Raw genomic sequence first — 19,544 nt, 5'->3', positions numbered from 1 at the left:
ATCACAGGGCTGACACATAGACACAGACAACCATTCACACTCACATTCACACCTACGGTCAATTTAGAGTCACCAGTTAACCTAACCTGCATGTCTTTGGACTGTGGGGGAAACTGGAGCACCTGGAGGAAACCCACACGGACACTGAGAACATGCAAACTCCACACAGAAAGACCCTCGCCGGCCCCGGGGCTTGAACCCGGACCTTCTTGCTGTGAGACGACAGTGCTAAACACTTTTTTACTGTTAGGGCAATAATAAAAAAGTGGATGCCAACTGGAACTTGCCGAGAAGAGGATCCAAGTTTATTTTGCTCCCATGTACAGTGAGGAGGAGGAGGGTGAGGGAGGCAAAAAAAATCCCCAAGGATCACTGTTGGCGAATTATAAGAAAAAGTAAAATCTTGGGGTTTCCAAGTCTCCAAACCCACCATCAGACTCCACCTTCGTGTCAACAGATTATTTTAAAGGTCTGAGAGAGAGGGAAAAAAACCCAACCCTTTTTTTTCTGTCAGTTAACCACAAACACCTGAAGTTTGTGAAATGCTGCCACAACTTTGACTGGAACTGTGTTCTCTGGTTTGATGGAACAGGCAATAAACATGGTTATCATGAAAAGAACAAGATCCCTTCTGTAAAATATCATGGATGGTCTGTGATGTTTTGTGGCTGTTTTTCCTCCAAAGGCCTGGAAACCTTGTTCGGGTACATGGCATCATGGACTCCATGAAATCCCAGGACATTTTAAATCAGAATCTGGCTCCTCTGCCAGGAAACTAAAACCGGGTGGTTGTTGTTGTAAGCATAAATCCAAATCAACACACACATGGTAATCTGAGCACAGAATCAAGCTTCTGCCCTGGCCATCTCAGTCCCCTGACCTGAACCCCAGTGAAAACCTGTGGACTGAGCTGAAGAGGAGAAAGCACAAGAGAGGGTCGAGGACCCTGGATGATCTGGAGAGTGTGTGTACAGAGGAACGCTCTCAAATGTCCTGCTCTGTATTAGGGGTCGACCGATAATCGGCCTGGCTGATATATCGGGCCGATATTCTGCATTTTTAGGGTTATCGGTATCGGCCATAATTTCCACCGATATGCCGATAACATGCCTTTTTGCAGCCATTTCATTCCTAACGCAACTGTCACTGCACGTCCTTTCCTGCACTCGCCTCTCTGAGTTCAAGAACATGGTCCCGCCCACCACAACATCTGATTTGTTTGGCACAAGAGATATAGCCAATCGACACGTGTAGCTAAACGCTGTGAACTGTTTCAAGGCGGCCGTACGGGCACTCGGGCAGAAGCGGCACAAGGGATACAGCCAATCAACACGCGTAGCTAAACGCTGTGAACTGTTTCAAGGCGGCTGTATGGGCACTTGGGCAGAAGCAGATCCCACTTCAAGGTAAGGACACGCTGCTTTTGCCGCAATAAGTCACAAACACACAAGTTGCAAAAGCACAACCTCATTTATATGTTTACATTCTTCATCTACTACTCGTTAAAATTGTCCATTTGCATCTGTATAGCCAGGCAAACTTAGCTTACGGAAGGAAGCACTTGAATTAGCCTACAACCAACTAGTCTCGCTGAAACTACATGTAATGCTTCCTTCACTACAATATAATCCTCCTAAATTGGGAATATTAGGCTTGAGCATTAAAAGCATTAGAATGTAGATGGTTACTTGTTAAGTTGTTACATAATAGGGAGTGATAGCCTACTTTGTTTGATTTTACTTTTTAAAAAATGCTGCAGGCAGCTCCCTACACTTGATTTGTTATTTAAAAACTACTTGAAGTTGGTAAGTCTTATTTAGTTCTTAGTGTAAAAGAATCCAGAGTGTATTTTCATTTATTTTCCACTGAAAATGGTGAGCTGTAATATAGTAGGGAGTGATTTATTTTTTTTTATTGGTGAATATTTATTTTATTATTATTTTCTCATTTTATTCTAACTAATGTTTGACTTTATTGTACAAATACTGCTGGCATCTCCCTGCACAAAATTTCATGTTCAATTTTACAATTAAACATACATTTCATGGATATGAAGGTCAGTGTCAGTGTGTGCTATGTTTAATTTCATGTGAATTATAATGTTTATATTTATCGGTTGCACATATCGGTTATCGGTATCCCAGTTCCATAATTATCGGTATCGGCCCTGAAAAAAACATATCGGTCGATCCCTACTCTGTATCTCCAACCTTATAAAATGTTACAGGAGAGACTCCGTGCTGTTTTATTGGCAAAGGGGATTGGACAGAGTATTCAATACAGGCGTGCCAATAATAGTGGCACATGTGTTCTTGTTGAACATGATGATTTTGTTTTTCTCTGGATAAATTTACTTCAATTAAAGGCTGGATTTTTCTCATTTTTTCAGTGTGAGATGAAGCGACTTCGTCACCATAAGGTGGATTTTTTTGCCTAACCCTTTTTACGAAACCTTGGCCAATAATTTTGGAGGACACTGTACACTCAACTCCAATTAACGTGTACGTGATGCTGATTTTATATTTCAATACAAAACCTGTGGTCCAGGTCGTGTTATTTTGTGTGTGTGTGGTTTTTTTTTTTTTTTTTCAGGTCTGCACAGTGACGTGTGTTCTTGGTTGTTTTCTTGTCCCCCTGATTTCTACTGCGTCTCTTCCGAGCGGAACATCTCCTGCAGATCCGTGTGCCACTCTGAGTACTGCAAGAACCATGGCATCTGTGTCCATCGGTCTGGACAGCACCCACTCTGCCAGTGAGTGTCCTGCAAACGAGAGCCGTTAATAGTTACGTGGTATAAGAAGTTGTTTAGGGGCCCCAAACCACCAGGGGGGCCCCATAAGGATGCAGGAGTTAAAACGGAACAAAATTTTGATCAGGTTTAAGGTGTAATCCAGAGTGACAGATTTATTATTTGCACACTTGCTGGTATAAAAAAAGCACTTGAGCTGGGTGTGTGTGTGTGTGTGTGTTAATGGAACTGTAATTTGATTACGCTCTTCACTGTTGTTTATCTGCAGCATTGAACATCATTAATTTTTATTTATTTATTTATTTATTTACCTTTGTTTAACCAGGGAAACAAAATCACATTGAGATAAATCTCTCTTTTACAAGTGAGCCCTGGCCAAGGCAGCAGCACACATTACAATACAACACACAGGATGCAGGAAAAACAGAAAGAATTAAAATAAGTATAAAATGTAGAGTAGAATACAATACAAAAGAAAATACATAAAACAAGATCAAAAGATAAAAACAAGTGCAAACAGTTTTGCATATGTGGTATAGTAAATACATAAAATATAATGTGTGATTAAGTAATAACAAGATCAAAAATTAAAAACAAGTGCAAACAGTATTGAATGTATGATTTAAGATACAATTTGAAATCGTTGACAGACATAAAAATAACAAGTCTGAGTGATTTTTGAATCTCATTCCACGCAGCTGAGGCACAATAACTAAAAGCAGTTTTACCAAATTCTGTCTTCATTTTGGGGACATTTAAAAGAATGTAGCTACTTGAGCGTAGATTATACCCTTGATTGCTAAAAGATAAAAGACTACAAATATACAAAGGAAACTGATCAAGTATCGCCTTGTATACAAAAAGGAGCCAATGCTTATGCCGTCTGATATGTAATGATGGCCAACCTACTAGATTATACAGTACACAATGGTGTGGAGTGATTTTTACGAGATATAAATCTTAACGCGGAATGATAAACAGAATCTAAAGATTGTAAAAGTGCCTTAGTGGTGTTTCTATAAAAAATATCCCCATAAATTAATAGATTATTAATAGATTATAGATATTACATGGTGGTGTAGTGGTTAGCGCTGTCGCCTCACAGCAAGAAGGTCCGGGTTCGAGCCCCGTGGCCGGCGAGGGCCTTTCTGTGTGGAGTTTGCATGTTCTCCCCGTGTCCGCGTGGGTTTCCTCCGGGTGCTCCGGTTTCCCCCACAGTCCAAAGACATGCAGGTTAGGTTAACTGGTGACTCTAAATTGAGCGTAGGTGTGAATGTGAGTGTGAATGGTTGTCTGTGTCTATGTGTCAGCCCTGTGATGACCTGGCGACTTGTCCAGGGTGTACCCCGCCTTTCGCCCGTAGTCAGCTGGGATAGGCTCCAGCTTGCCTGCGACCCTGTAGAACAGGATAAAGCGGCTAGAGATAATGAGATGAGATGAGTTTTGTGTGTCAAGTGCGAAAAAGACGACCAAGTGTGTCCTTTGATGAATTACTGGGCAAAATGCAAACAAACCAACCGATAAATAAGCACCTCATGATAAGCAGTCACTTTGGTCCTCTATATCACAAGGGGCCGCGTTTAAAAAATAAATAAATAAAATGGAGATACAGTGGTGTGAAAAAGTGTTTGCCCCCTTCCTGATTTTTTTTTTTTTTTTTTGCATGTTTGTCACACTTAAATGTTTCAGATCATCAAACAACTTTAAATATTAGACAAATATAACACAAGTAACCACAAAATGCAGTTTTTAAATGAAGGTTTTTATTATTAACGGAAAAAAAAAATCCAAACCTACATGATCCTGTGTGGAAAAAGTGATTGCCCCCTAAATCTAATAACTGGTTGGGCTGCCCTTAGCAGCAATAACTGCAGTCAAGCGTTTGCGATAACTGGCAATGAGTCTTTCACAGCGCTGTGGAGGAATTTTGGCCCGCTCATCTTTGCAGAATTGTTGTAATTCAGCCACATTGGAGGGTTTTCAAGCATGAACCGCCTTTTTAAGGTCCTGCCACAGCGTCTCGATCGGATTCAGGTCAGGACTTTGACTAGGCCACTCCAAAGTCTTCATTTTGTTTTTCTTAAGCCATTTAGAGGTGGACTTGCTGGTGTGTTTTGGATCATTGTCCTGCTGCAGAACCCAAGTACGCGTCATCTTGAGGTCACGAACAGATGGCCGGACATTCTCCTTCAGGATTTTTTGGTAGACAGCAGAATTCATGGTTCCATTTACCACAGCAAGTCTTCCAGGTCCTGAAGCAGCAAAACAGCCCCAGACCATCACACTACCATCACCATATTTTATGATGTTCCTTTTCTGAAATGCTGTGTTACTTTTACGCCAGATGTAATGGGACATACACCTTCCAAAAAGTTCAACTTTTGTCTCGTCAGTCCACAGAGTATTTTCCCAAAAGTCTTGGGGATCATCAAGATGTTTTCTGGCAAAATTGAGACGAGCCTTGATGTTCTTTTTGCTCAGCAGTGGTTTTCGTCTTGGAACTCTGCCATGCAGGCCATTGTTGCTCAGTCTCTTTCTTATGGTGGAGTCATGAACACTGACCTTAACTGAGGCAAGTGAGGCCTGCAGTTCTTTGGATGTTGTTGTGGGGTCTTTTGCGACCTCTTGGATGAGTCGTCGCTGCGCTCTTGGGGTAATTTTGGTCGGCCGGCCACTCCTGAGAAGGTTCACCACTGTTCCGTGTTGTGGATAACGGCTCTCACTGTGGTTCGCTGGAGTCCCAAAGCTTTAGAAATGGCTTTAACCTTTTCCCGACTGATGTTTCTCATTTGTTCCTGAATTTCTTTGGATCGCAGCATGACGTCTAGCTTTTGAGGATCTTTTGGTCTACTTCACTTTGTCAGGCAGGTCCTATTTAAGTGATTTCTTGATTGAGAACCGGTGTGTCAGTAATCAGGCCTGGGTGTGGCTAGAGAAATTGAACTCGGCTTTCCAAAGATGTGATAAACCACAGTTAATTTATGTTTTAACGGGGGGCAATCACTTTTTCACACAGGGTCATGTAGGTTTTTTTTTTTTTCCCCTTAATAATAAAAACCTTCATTTAAAAACTGCATTTTGTGGTTACTTGTGTTATCTTTGTCTAATATTTAAATTTGTGCAATGATCTGAAACATTTAAGTGTCACAAACATGCAAAAAAATAAGAAATCAGGAAGGGGGCAAACACTTTTTCACACCTCTGTGTGTGTGTGTGTGTGTGTGTGTGTGTATTGGTGGACAGTAACGAAATACATTTACTTGAGTACTGTACTTAAGTACGCTTTTTGAGTATCTGTACTTTACTTGAGTTATTATTTTTGGAAACTTATGACTTTAACTTCACTACATTTGAAAGGCAAATATCGTACTTTTCACTCCACTACATTTCTATCCAGCTCCTCGTTACTCGTTACTATGAAGCGGCTTTGAAAGTGGTTGCTTTTTCTTTTCTAAAACGTGATTGGTTTTTTCGCAGGTGACACTGAGACAGCCGATCAGTAATCACTAGGGTCGCGTCACGTCCATAGACTGTATAAAATCAAGTTCAGTGATTTCTCAGCAGCGTTATTTAACACCATCAGCTGATGGCAGAATGGAAGGAGGCGGTTCTTCTGGGGAATGCTCTGGGGAAAGGATTAAAGATTCATTTTGTTTTAAATGTTTGCTTTGTTTGCCAAAAACAAACCACATCACTGCCTACAAAAGTTCACCGTCTGACCCGCAGAAGCATATTGAAGTCTGTAAACGTTTTATTCCAAGAGAAAGCTTGTAATGAAGTTGTCTGTGCTTTTAGAGCTAGCGATAACGTTGCAATAGCTATGCAGTCTGGTTAGTCAAATGACTTTCTATGGATTTGCCCACCAAGTTGCCGTAGCCTTGTCCACGGCTAACATTAACACATACTGTAGCTAGTTAACTTGGACACTGTTAGTTAGCATGTAAACACGGAGTTACGCTAACATGAATAACGTTAACTTATCTGAAGTCCTTTTGGAAATATGTTTTAGCATAATCTTGCCAAATAAACAGAATGTAGAAATCTTTCTTTTCTAGTAGCGTTAGCTACCCAATATGATTTCGAGTTTGAAAAGCGTTTGCTAGCGTCAGGTGGAGCTTCACTGACTAGCTAGCTTAATGTTAAACCACCATGACGGCACAGCATGCGTTCATTTTGTGAATTCACATTTCTGTCTTTGGTAACGGCGTTGGGTATAAGCGTTGTGGCAATAATACAACGATGCCTTGACAGAAAATGTACTTTTAATACTTAGTATTTTTAAAAGCAAGTACTTCAGTACTTTTAAGTAAAAATTTAACTGGAGAACTTTCACTTGTATAGGAGTAACATTTGACCAGTGGGATCTGTACTTTGACTTAAGTAATGAAGTTGGGGACTTTGTCCATCTCTGATATATGAAATTAATTGCGTGTGTGTGTGTGTAAAAGGCAAGCAGAAGTCAAAATTGAGTATAGTGCTCGAAGCTGGAAATGTAACTTGAGCACTTGTGCTGGAAATGGTGTGCGTGTGTGTTAACTGAACTGTGCCTCTTTACTGGGGGGGTAAAGAGTATATAAGGTTGGAGATTAATGACATTGGAAACGTTGTACACTATACTCAATCTCGACTTCTGCTTGTCTTTTACAAAAAAAATCTACCTTTTATATATTTATGGGGCCCCCTTGTGGTATAGAGGACCAAAGTGACTGCTTATTCTGAGGTGCTTTCAGACCAGAGGGAACCTTTTCAGAGTTCTGAGAACTGTTGCAGGAAGTTCCTCCTTATTTGCGTGTCACACTGCAGGAACTGAGGACAATTCTAGTTCTTAGAACGCTGTTTTGAGGGACTTTTTTTTTTTTAATCTCCTACTTCAGGGTAGGTTCTCTCCCAGCACAAGAGGAACCATGGCTACGTTCACACTGCAGGCTGAAGTGACTCAAATCCGATCTTTTCGCCCATATGTGACCTGTATCCGATCTTTTATTGACAATATGAACGACACAGATCCGATTTTTTCAAATCCGACCCAGGCCGTTTGGATATGTGGTCCTAATTCCGATTCCTATCCGCTCTTTTCATATGCGACTTCAGTCTGAACCGCCAGGTCGCATTCATCCGACTTACACGTCATCAACAAGCCACAAACGTCACTATTCTGCGCTGAAGTAGGCGGCGGGTCTCTCAAAAAAGTTACAACAACATGGCGCATAATCACGGGCGCAGATAGAGGGGGGGGACGGGTGGGATTCATCCCACCCAGATTTAAATTCACCTCGCTCGGTCCCCCCCACTTATAGGGAGGAAAAAACGTCTATGCTGTCTTTCTTTGCATAAGGCAAACCTCACGGAAAAATCAAAAGACTAATTACCATTCGGTTTATTGAGGTGCACAGCAGTGTATACATAGTTGCAACAACTCACATATAACAAAACAAAGACTGATATTCGGTTGGTTGAGCTGCGCAGACTGCACAGGTTGCGAGCTCGAGCTTGGTTGCTATGGTAACCCACAACAAGTTTGACAGGCATATCGGGGTTGGGGTTGGTTTGCTGGCAGCTTTGTCCCCCCCCAGTTTTTTGTCCCCCCCAGTTAAAAAAACGTATCTGCGCCCCTGCGCATGACATCAATGCGAGGGACGCTTCGGGCTGTGAAGTTTCTGAATCTTCTCAATGGAAGGACGCAGAGGTTAGGGAGCTGATTTCCATTTGGGGGGATGCAGCTATTCAAGCTAGATTGGATGGGTCATACCGCAACCGGGCGGTTTTACTTCCGTAAACACTGGCCATGCTCACTGCGTGTGACATCGTCGTATCCTGCAATGCGCATGCGGAACACTTTTAGGTCGCTTTTCTTTCATACTGAGGATCACATACAAGTCGCATATATTTGTTAATGTGAACGACCTCACAAAAAAATCGGATTTCACAAAAAAATCGGAATTGAGCATTAAGCCTTGCAGTGTGAACATAGCGCATAAGTGGCGTGAGTGTACGTTCAGTGGTCGAACACGAGCCAGTGAAACACAAGCAACCACCATTTTTATAAATCCATGTAAACTGTGTAAACAGCTCTTAACGTTAGCATTAAAAATTTAGAAGGGAAAAAAAAACCCACATAAATGGACCGACAGTGAAGTTGGCCCTTGAGCTTTATTATACATGATGAATTCGGGAAACACAGCTTGATTTTGATGCATCTAAGCAAAATCTAAAAATCTTCACAAGCATTTCCTGGTAAGATCATGCGAACAAGCCAGCTTGCAACACTTCAGTGTTCCTGCTGGCGGTGTGAACGCAAACAGAAAAAAGCCTTTGAAGGTAAGTAGTTCTTGGAGGAGCTGCCCAGTGGGTGGTTCCTCTCAATAAGTCCCTAGAGATGTTTGGTCTGAAAGCACCGGTTACACAAATACACACGTGTGTGTGTGCACACCACACATGTCTGTTTTTGTCTATATGTTGTTTTATATTATGTTCTCTTTTTGTGAACTTAAAATGGTGTGTGTGTGTGCTGTAGGTGTCCTGTGGGTGAAGATTACTGGTTCATGGGTCAGCGCTGTGACCTCCGAATGACCCGACAGAGATTAGCTGGTATGTGTTTTGGTGTTTTGGCCGCCATAGCAGCGCTGATGGGACTCCTGGCTTATCTAGCTGTACAGCGCTTTAAGAAAATGCTTGTTCAGGCCAAAGCAGAGCAGACACAGAGCAGGTAACACACACACACACACACACACACACACCATAACAGTATACTGAGCACATAGTGTTATTCTGATCTTCTGTTATTATTGGAAAATGTGAGCAGGAAATCATTGGTCAGTCAAAACAAACCAGAGGGGCTGAGTGGAGCGTACGCTTGGTCATAAACACACAGGGCTGAGGGTTTGAATTGAAAAATATTTGTGTGCGCGTGTGTGAAGTTACCGCAGGTTTAACCACTTCGATGAGCTGTCAGCTCGTTTTTGGAGAAGATCCTGGCCCGGATCAGTGGACTCGCTGGATCACACCGCGTTCAGTCGCTCTGATGAGTTACTGCACATGAGAGCACTGGACCGTGCATGCTGTTACCATGACGACACGCTCTCCATCGCCTCTACCTACCCGGATAGTGTTAAACATCTCAATACAGTGTATCCTCACAGGTGCGAGTGCTTGGAATTTATACTTTATACATTTACAGAACCAAATGTGAGCTTTTGATGTACAGTTGTGTTTTCTGAAATCAACACAGGGTCAAAATTATACATACAGGGTCAAAAATGTACTTACACCCACTTAGATTATTAATTCAGAGGTGCTGAGGCTTCCAAAATGTCTCTTATCTTGCCAAGGCCGAGGTCTATTAACTTCCTGTTAGTGAGCATGATTGACTACAGCTGGTAGCTTCTCTGTGCCTTCAGAAAAAGGGTGTGTTACAGCACTCATTGGATTGACCAACACACAGTAAAATGGGGAAGTCCAAGGAGCTCAGTGCAGATCTGAGAAAGAGGATCGCAGATGTACACAACTCCGGAATGTGTCTTGGAGCCATTTCTAAACAACTGCAGATCCCAAGATCAGTTCAAACAATTGCATGCATGTTAGGCGACTCATTTTAGATTTTTCGGATCACGGATCCACCGACGGCAGTTAAATACTACCGCTAGAAAAATAAAAAGTCTGTGCGTGTTTTAATTTTTATTTTAAACGTACAAAAAGAAATGTAAAAAAAAAAAGTCACATTTTTCTTGTAACAGCACTGTATCCCTGGTACTAGGCCATATTTCTTTAAGTAAAAAGTATTAGAATCGCAAATACAAACGACAATGTGTGTTGTATATATCCACTTCAGCCGAAAGCAAAACTATTTACGACACTGAGTATTCACTTGAATGTTTTTATGGTATTTATGACCGCTTTACGACAGTGTCAACCTCGTGCTGACCATGGCTGACGCTGACAGCATGGATTCCGAGCTATCGCCTCAACTGTACGTAAGCATAAAGTGTGGTAAAGAAAAGTCTTTTCACTGTCTCACTAACCAAAACGTGGGCGATTTCGTCTCTCAAGCGTTGAAAGTAAGCAATGAAAAGATCAAAACGATCTTTGGTTCTCAGAAAGAAGGTGGTGATGTAACGAGCGCGATGCCGAATATGCCTGCCATAACGTTAGTTCGCGATTTTGGCTGCAAGTATCTGACTGTGGAATTAGAAGAGGATGGTGCCGTAGAGAGTCCTATTGAATCAAGTAGCACGAACGGATCAGCCTTCCATGTGCTCATGAGAGCTCAACGGTCATATGACCACATACCTTCAGAGAAGTAAGTACTGTAATGCTAGTCCGTGTTATAAACTTATACACAAGAACATATATATATATATATATATATATATATATATATATATATATATATATATATATATATATACTAGGGATGGCGAAAACTAAAAAAAATCTTGACCGACCACCGAGCCTCATTAGCCGGTTAAAGTCGGTTAACCTATGAGTTTAAACAGGGATGCAAACGGCGCGCCTTTTTCACGGCTTGTGCAGATCCGATTTTTTTTTTGGGGGGGGGGGCGTTGGAGTGTCTGAATAATTTCATCAGAGTAAATTCTGTATTAAAATTACTACATAAGCAAATGCCGTTACAGTCCATGAAAAAGCCGTGAAAAAGTCGGCATCTGCGCCTTTAGTTTGTGTGGAGAGATCTGATCTGCAATAACATGCATTGTTGGCTACAGACCGAAACATACTTTCAGAATGCACTGGCCAAGGCAGGACTAAACTCCATGTGCCTTCTAATAATAATTAAAAAAAACAACAGAATAGTAATTTGTAAGCTAAAAAGCCTGTGTCTACACTTTTTTTCTTTCGCCGAGTGGCAGCTGTGTTCAACTGGGGCGGGACATGACTGAATGGGTGTTTCTGATTTGTCAGCTGTCTTTAACTGGGGCGGGAGGGCGGGACATGACTGAATGGGTGTTTCTGATTTGTCAGCTGTCGTCCTTACACCGCATGGCATGCCCCAAGCGTTTATAACACAGAATTCCAGGTTCTCCGCTCCAAAATCGGCAGCTTCAAAACGATTGATTTTTTTTTTTTCACCGACAACCAAAAAAAAAATTAACTGGTTGACATTGATTCAGTCAACCACCGGTCAAACGGTCATCGGTTAACATCCCTAATACATACGTGTGTGTGTGTGTGAAGTGTGTCTCTTGAATTTAAATTATTTTATCATCTTAATCCGATATTGAAATTTTGCCATGCAAAAAAAAAAAAAATTGGCCAAGGACACTTATTTTTATTTTGACCGACATCATCAAAAATATGTTGAAAAAAATCCGTGAACCTAAAGATAAAAAATGTGTGGCCTTATTGTGAGGTGGAGTCACTTTGCTAAGCCACTTTGCTTCAAGAAAACCCAAATGGTCACCCTCAGCTGACAGGAAATTGGTTTGCATGGTCAGGAACAACCTGGGAACCACCATGGCACAGCCCTATGGAATCAATTTTGTGCCAAAATGTTCATACAATACTTTGGAAATATCAAACAAAAACGACAAATCAAAATACAAAAAAACAAAAAAAAAAGTCATTTTTTTTAGACTGGCAAACAAATTATTCGTGTACTCGTGCAAAATATCAGTCTATTACTCTTCAGAAACCTTTTATTTTTGTTCCGCGTCTTTCTCAGTTTTGTTTGACGTGATTTATTTTGGTTGCGATTCCAGCTTTCTCGTTTGCGCTCCCTGACTTTTTGCTTGCAGTTTTGGCACAAACTTCACGTGTGGGTGGGCTGTCCAGGAATGCATTCCCATTGGCTAACTTGTGTTTGACTGACAGCTACGCTCAGCCATTCCCTACTCGGATTCTGGAGGACTGTTTGACGAGTGACCGATCCATTGACGGTAAACAGGGATGGAGTGGACTTCAGTGGCGACTATGATATTGAATTTACACTTTGTTGAATTAATTCAGTATCATAGTCGGTCACTCGTCAAACAGTCCGCCAGAATCCGAGTAGGGAATGGCTGAGCGTAGCTGTCAGTCAAACACAAGTTAGCCAATGGGAATGCGTTCCTGGACAGCCCACCCACACGGGAAGTTTGTGCCAAAACTGCAAGCAAAAAGTCAGGGAGCGCAAACGAGCAAGCTGGAATCGCAACCAAAATAAATTACGTCAAACAAAACTGAGAAAGACGCGGAACAAAAGTAAAAGGTTTCTGAAGAGTAATAGACTGATATTTTGCACGATTACACGAATAATTTGTTTGCCAGTCTAAAAAAATTGACTTTTTTTGTATTTTGATTTGTCGTTTTTGTTTGATATTTCCAAAGTATTGTATGAACATTTTGGCACAAAATTGATTCCATACAGCCCTGCCATGAACTGGAAGCTGATGGCTCACTGTCTACAGTTCAGATCAACATGGACTAAGAGGCTGCTGTCCAAGAAATAACCCCCTGCTCCAAAATTGACACCTTCAGGCTTAACTAAAGTTTGAAGCTGACCACATGGACAAAGAAAAAGCCTTCTGGAGGAAAGCTGTATGGTCGGATGAGACAAAGATTGAGTTGTTTGGCCCCAGTGACCACCATGTACAGAGGGACACTGTACCAGCTGGTGGTGGTGGTAGGATCATCATGCTCTGGGGCTGTTTTGCTGCCAGTGGAACTGGTTCATTGCACAAAGTGGATGGAATAATGAAGAAGGACGACGACCTCAGAATTCTTCAGCATAAACCATCAGAAACTTGAACACGACTTGGGAGTTACAACAGGACAATGAACCCAAACACGCATCAGAGCTGGTTGTGGAGGATAAAGCAGGCGAACATTAAGCTTCAAACAAGTCCTGATTTCAACCCTGTTGAAAATATATGGAGCGTGCTTGTAAGTTGAATCCATGGGAAGAAAAAAAACAAAACAAATTTAATTGAACTCTACCAATTCTACCATGAAGAATCATGAAATATCCAACCAGAATTCTGCCAGAAGCTTGTTCAAACACACATGTTTGGTCAAGGTGAATCTTGCGAAGAGACATTTTACCCAAATATTAGGTGTGCTGTATGTAAATTTCTGACCCTGTGTTGATTTCAGAAAACCCAAAGAAAATTGTGCACCGAATTCTAGTTTTGTTTTTGTTTGTTTTTTTTAATTAAAGCTGTGTGCTGTACAATCATTCTGCTGCAGAAAAAGAACAGTTCAGAGAAATTACTGAAAGCCCAAATATTTCCCATGACATTCATATCCACGATGACGTTCACGTCACTGTATGCAAACTTCCGACCACAACTGTACAAACAACATTAATGACCTTTTAATGTAAACCCATCGTAATTAACATACAGCTCATTTATTCATCCGTTTCCTGAACGGCTAATATCATTAAGCAGGGTTGCCAAGTTTCACCAAAATTTCCACCTCAGCTCCATCTGAAACTTGTCCAAAAAATCGAACGCACTTTTCGTCTTTTTCTCGGCCTTCGCACAGTGAAACGAGGTCACCGTGGTGCACGTGTGCTGTATTTCTGATGTACAGACTTCATCCACTTTATAGCTTTACTGTATGTTACAATTGGTATGAAAATGTTCTGTTCATCATGCACGCACTTTCTACTCTTTGCCTTTGTGCAAGTCCTGCCTCGGTGAGCCTCCACAATAGGGCTGCGTACCTAAACGTAACATCAGGTACCGGTCCAGAGGTTTAGGTACAGGTCCGGACCTGTACGATTTGACAAATTAACATGTGTTCTTCTGAACTTCTTCAATAATGACAGAAACATTAATAAACTGTTGACAACTTGTCAGTATCTTTATTCAAAGAAAACCGAACATAACTAGGTTTCCTACCTCACTTCTCAGTCGCCCTCTCAGTCTCCCACTTGGTTAACTTGGGACAAAAAGTCATAAGTTGTCTCACAGCGAGACAACTTGCGTTTTGGCCCCCGAAAGCTTTGTTACGTGATCCCAGACCTTACTGGTCTTCCCACGTGGCATGACAAACAAATTCACTCCGCGCACTCCGCAGCCTTTAACTTGCACGGCAAAATTACGCAAAGCAACAAAGCCCACCGATGCCTGCAAAGGAAAAACGGCTGACCTGCTTTTGAGTCTTTTTGACCAATCAGAACGCTGGATCAGCCAAGCTCTCGCAATGTCTCGTGAGACTGTGGCGAGAGGATCTCAAATCAAAGATGGCTCTGATTTCAAGTTTCAGCGCGGCATTTTACGTCTTTTCCAGTGCTAAATTTCCGTCTTTGTGGTAGGGTTTACTCATCTTCAGTCACAAAATAAGCATATATACTCAGCAAAAATAAAAACTTGACACTCATTATTATTTTTCAAATAGTGTTTAGAAACTTTTCTTGAAAGAGTTCTTGTTGTGATTTATGGTTAAATGCATTGTCAAGGGCATTACGTCACACATTCATTCTACTGGTCGGGCCTACGTAGCACGTGCGAGAGCACTGCACGCTAAAATCACGTTTCCACGTGACACAAGTGACGTAACCTATTGATAGACGTGCAGTTGATCTCACGGTAGCAGAGTAGAGTGTCATCTCAGAAAAACAAGGTTTTATGGTTAATTGTTCGTTAATTTGCAATGCCACGACTGTCAGCGTGAACGTGCCATTGGCATGCTGAATACGGGAACATCCGTCACTGACGTTGCGAGGGTTATGGGATGCAGTCGACAGACCATCCATAATCTCCAGACACGTCTCCATCAAACTGGCACCACAGCCGACCGTAAGGAACCCTCCACAGAACTTGCAGGAGCTTGGTGCCATGTTGGTACAAATATGGCGGCGCATTCCCCAAGCTGTGTTCAGACGCATCATCCAATCCATGAGGAGACGTTGTATCGCAGTTGTGAACGCCCATGGAGGACACACCCGATATTGACATGATTTCATGAAGTTGTGACTCACAGTTTTTGATCATGGACATTGTCGTCGCGGCGGCACGGTGGTGTAGTGGTTAGCGCTGTCGCCTCACAGCAAGAAGGTCCTGGGTTCAAGTCCCGTGGCCGGCGAGGACCTTTCTGTGCGGAGTTTGCATGTTCTCCCCGTGTCCGCGTGGGTTTCCTCCGGGTGCTCCGGTTTCCCCCACAGTCCAAAGACATGCAGGTTAGGTTAACTGGTGACTCTAAATTGAGCGTAGGTGTGAATGTGAGTGTGAATGGGTGTCTGTGTGTCAGCCCTGTGATGACCTGGCGACTTGTCCAGGGTGTACCCCGCCTCTCGCCTGTAGTCAGCTGGGATAGGCTCCAGCTTGTCTGCGACCCTGTAGAAGGATAAAGCGGCTACAGATAATGAGATGAGATGAGACATTGTCGTCGCATTTCCGGTGGAACCGATTCCATGACAAACATGATCTGTATGCTATAGCATCTTTAATGACGATAATTGAATACAATCGTTATTTCAAACCTATTTTCCAAAATGTTCAAATTATTGACTTTGAAACGAGTGTAAAGTTTTTATTTTTGTTGAGTTTACATGTCCGATCACGGAATCCAGGGACACATGTCGGCCCGGGGGCATTTTGAGTTATTGACAGATTCAGAAAGTACAGTTTCTAAGCTTTCCAATGATGCCTTCCATGTGGAGATCTGACAATATTTGAAGAACGTGTGGCCTTTTGAAAGTGTATACTTCTTAAAACAGAAAAGGGAGAAAATCGCCCTCAAAATTTTCCATCTCAGCTACTCTGGGTGTAGGGCGGGCACATAATGGTGCTCATTTGCATGACATTAAGGAAAGCCCTACTCCCTACTAGCTAGCACGATGCTACTTTCATGTAAACAAATCACCACGTCAATTTTCCTTCCATGCAAAGTATGCCCAACACAATTATGAAGTACAAAAATAAGTCCTAAAGTATACTTTAACATTTTGTGGTTGAAAAATTACTCACACCGTAAGAAAGAAAGATAGCACGATGATAACACAACTAACACAATGCTAGTTTCATGTAACCAAACCACAACACTCTCCGTTACATGCAAAAATAACAAAATTACTCACATCGTAAGAAATTTGGTGTAAATTTATATCGGTACTTCATGATCCGGTATTTTGGACCTGTACCGAACCGATTTTCACGGTACAGTACGCAGCCCTACTCCACAAGCACCTGTTCATTGCAGTTCTCATATTTGAACACTAGGTGTGATGACCACTCTGGAGCTAGCTGGGGCAGTGAACACGCTGCTGTACAGTTGCGTCGAAACCCGAGCGAATCAACGGAACATCTGTCCTACAGCAACGTTTTTTTAAATCGTTACTTTAGAGAGAGATTTCAGTTTTGCCATTTAAAATGTATGGAGTTGTGAACGAGGGCGATATGAAAGATTAACACTGAACAGTTGTGCCATCGTTTGTTAGCTCTCAGTATCATTGGGACATGAGCACATGCAGCCTCGCGGACGGTGTGATCGATTCGGGAAAGGCGAGCGACCTGTCCGTGTGCAGCTGGCCGATTGAACCCATCCAGTGGACACCTTTCCCTTTATTACAGCAACTCCGAAATACAAACACAGTAAGACACACACACACACACACTTTCAAATACATGTGTCGTTATTTTAAACAAGTTCTAATGAACTGCTTCTCTCAGGTAAAGCCCTCTCGTCCTCGCTCGTACTGCGAGGGGATGGAACTGGTGGGTTTGGAGAAAAGCCGGACGGCGTAGTGAGGGATGAGTGGAGGTCAGAACACACACTCACGACTCAGGACACCCAGTGGTGAAGATGTATTTACTTGAACTTGTAGATGCTCTTTCTTGATGAAAGATTATTGTGGTGGTCTTTTTTTTTTTTTTTGATATAATTTGAATTAAACATTACTCTTTGTAGACTTGTGTGTGTGTGTGTGTTTTCACATCCTGTCCGTTGACGTGGAGAAGAAAAGCACAGAATTCAGTCGAACGCAGTTTCTCACACACCTGTAAACCAACACTGGCATTTTAAACCTGCGAGGAAACACGCACGCCTTTTATTTACCGGACACAGTCGAGCTTTATAACTGAAGATTCCTGAACACTTCAGTCACAGAACACAACCAACTCAATACTGGCTGAAGAAACGTGTGTGTTAGAAATGATATACAACTAGAATAGTGTTAGTGTTCCTATTTTATTTACTCTAAATGTATTAGAATTAATTAAATAACTCTAACCAACAAAATGTTTGGGTTCATGAATGAAGGGGTGGGGTGGGGGGGAAGATTTACCATTTTTCTTTCTTTAGAACTTTAAAATGGATGGATTTTTACTCCTCTTCAGTGTAGAAATGAAGTCTGAATATTTTTTTGCCAACTTGTTTTTAGTCTTTTTTTTTTTTTCCCTCATGTCCATTACAATGGACACCAGGACTAAATGAACATATCAAAAAAACCTTCAAAACTAATTGCTATATTATTTTAGTAATAATATCATCAAATGAGGCGGCACGGTGGTGTAGTGGTTAGCACTGTCGCCTCACAGCAAGAAGGTCCGGGTTCGAGCCCCGTGGCCGGCGAGGGCCTTTCTGTGCGGAGTTTGCATGTTCTCCCCGTGTCCGCGTGGGTTTCCTCCGGGTGCTCCGGTTTCCCCCACAGTCCAAAGACATGCAGGTTAGGTTAACTGGCGACTCTAAATTGAGCGTAGGTGTGAATGTGAGTGTGAATGGTTGTCTGTGTCTATGTGTCAGCCCTGTGATGACCTGGCGACTTGTCCAGGGTGTACCCCGCCTTTCGCCCGTAGTCAGCTGGGATAGGCTCCAGCTTGCCTGCGACCCTGTAGAACAGGATAAAGCGGCTAGAGATAATGAGATGAGATGAGATCATCAAATGATCAGATATGAACTAAAGATTTTGAAAAGGGTGTGTGTGTGTGATGCAAGACACTAGAGCCTCTTGCATCTGGTAGCTTCTTTCTTGTCATAATTTGGCATGTGGTCCACCATGTCAAACTGTACTTCAGGCAGGGGTTTTATATCCTGAGCTTCTTTGGGCTGATGGATGTGAACTGGCTCAGGAGACATGCTGGGCCTTCCAAGTTTTGCCCCCACTAGTTTTTCCACTCTTACAAGACGTTTGACCACGTTCATACATTCATTTTGAAATGAAGGAGATCTAGGATGGTAGTGAATGGCCTACAATGTGATTTAATCTCTTCCTTCCTGGTAACTGTTAGACCCTCATGCTCCTCCGTCCCTGCACGGTCTTCTACCTCAGTGTTTCCCAACCTTTCTTGAGCCATGGCACATATTTTACATTAGAAAAAGCCCACAGCACACCACCAAACAAAAATGTCACAAAAAGTGTATATATAATGAAATGTAATCATCTAGTCTCAATTTACTTACTCATTGTGAAACCTGGGCCTGTTTAGTTGAACACAAAGCTGATATACTCGCAGGAATGGAAGAAAGACATATGAAGATCTTCAACAGCTCTGAGTCTCTCTTTTTTTTTTTTTTTTAGTTTTTATAGCAGTCATGCTTGAAAAGCCCAGCTCGCATAGATAGGTTGTGGAAAATGGGAGTAGAGCTGAAAGAGCTCTGCTTGCCAGAATGGGGAACTCCCTGGCAGCAGTCAGTCAAAAACTGTCCAAAGGTAGATCAGCAAAGCTCAGCTTAAAACCACGATTTTGTCTCAGTACAGTTATTTCCTCTTGCTCCTGCACTGTTGGACAGCTTTTCCCCCCACACACCAAGCATAATGGAGTCGGCTCAGTTGGTTCCCCAGTAAAAGTAAATCTAAAGGAAAGATAACTTTCAGTGTATTGTCTTGAGCTCACCTTTTTTTTGCTTTCTTCTGACC

The 19,544-nt window shown here is 42.1% G+C and overlaps 1 protein-coding gene across 1 annotated transcript in view; it reads left to right on the top strand.

Annotated features, from left to right (window-relative positions):
* si:ch211-14k19.8 (mucin-3B) overlaps window positions 1-17,570 on the top strand; it is a 54,366-nt gene extending 36,796 nt beyond the window's left edge. The window contains exons 6-10 of the mRNA XM_060898557.1: window positions 2,593-2,752; window positions 9,264-9,455; window positions 9,667-9,888; window positions 17,127-17,280; window positions 17,359-17,570. Of these exons, the coding sequence (XP_060754540.1) occupies window positions 2,593-2,752; window positions 9,264-9,455; window positions 9,667-9,888; window positions 17,127-17,280; window positions 17,359-17,433 (803 nt within the window). The 3' untranslated portion in view covers window positions 17,434-17,570. The remainder of the gene's footprint in view (window positions 1-2,592; window positions 2,753-9,263; window positions 9,456-9,666; window positions 9,889-17,126; window positions 17,281-17,358) is intronic.
* Window positions 17,571-19,544: the final 1,974 nt, after the last annotated feature.

The sequence above is a fragment of the Neoarius graeffei genome, chromosome 18 (assembly GCF_027579695.1).
Source record: "Neoarius graeffei isolate fNeoGra1 chromosome 18, fNeoGra1.pri, whole genome shotgun sequence".
Classification (NCBI taxonomy): Eukaryota; Metazoa; Chordata; class Actinopteri; order Siluriformes; family Ariidae; genus Neoarius; species Neoarius graeffei.
The sequence above is the reverse complement of the archived record's forward strand: the minus strand, read 5'-3'. Positions and strand labels throughout refer to the sequence as shown.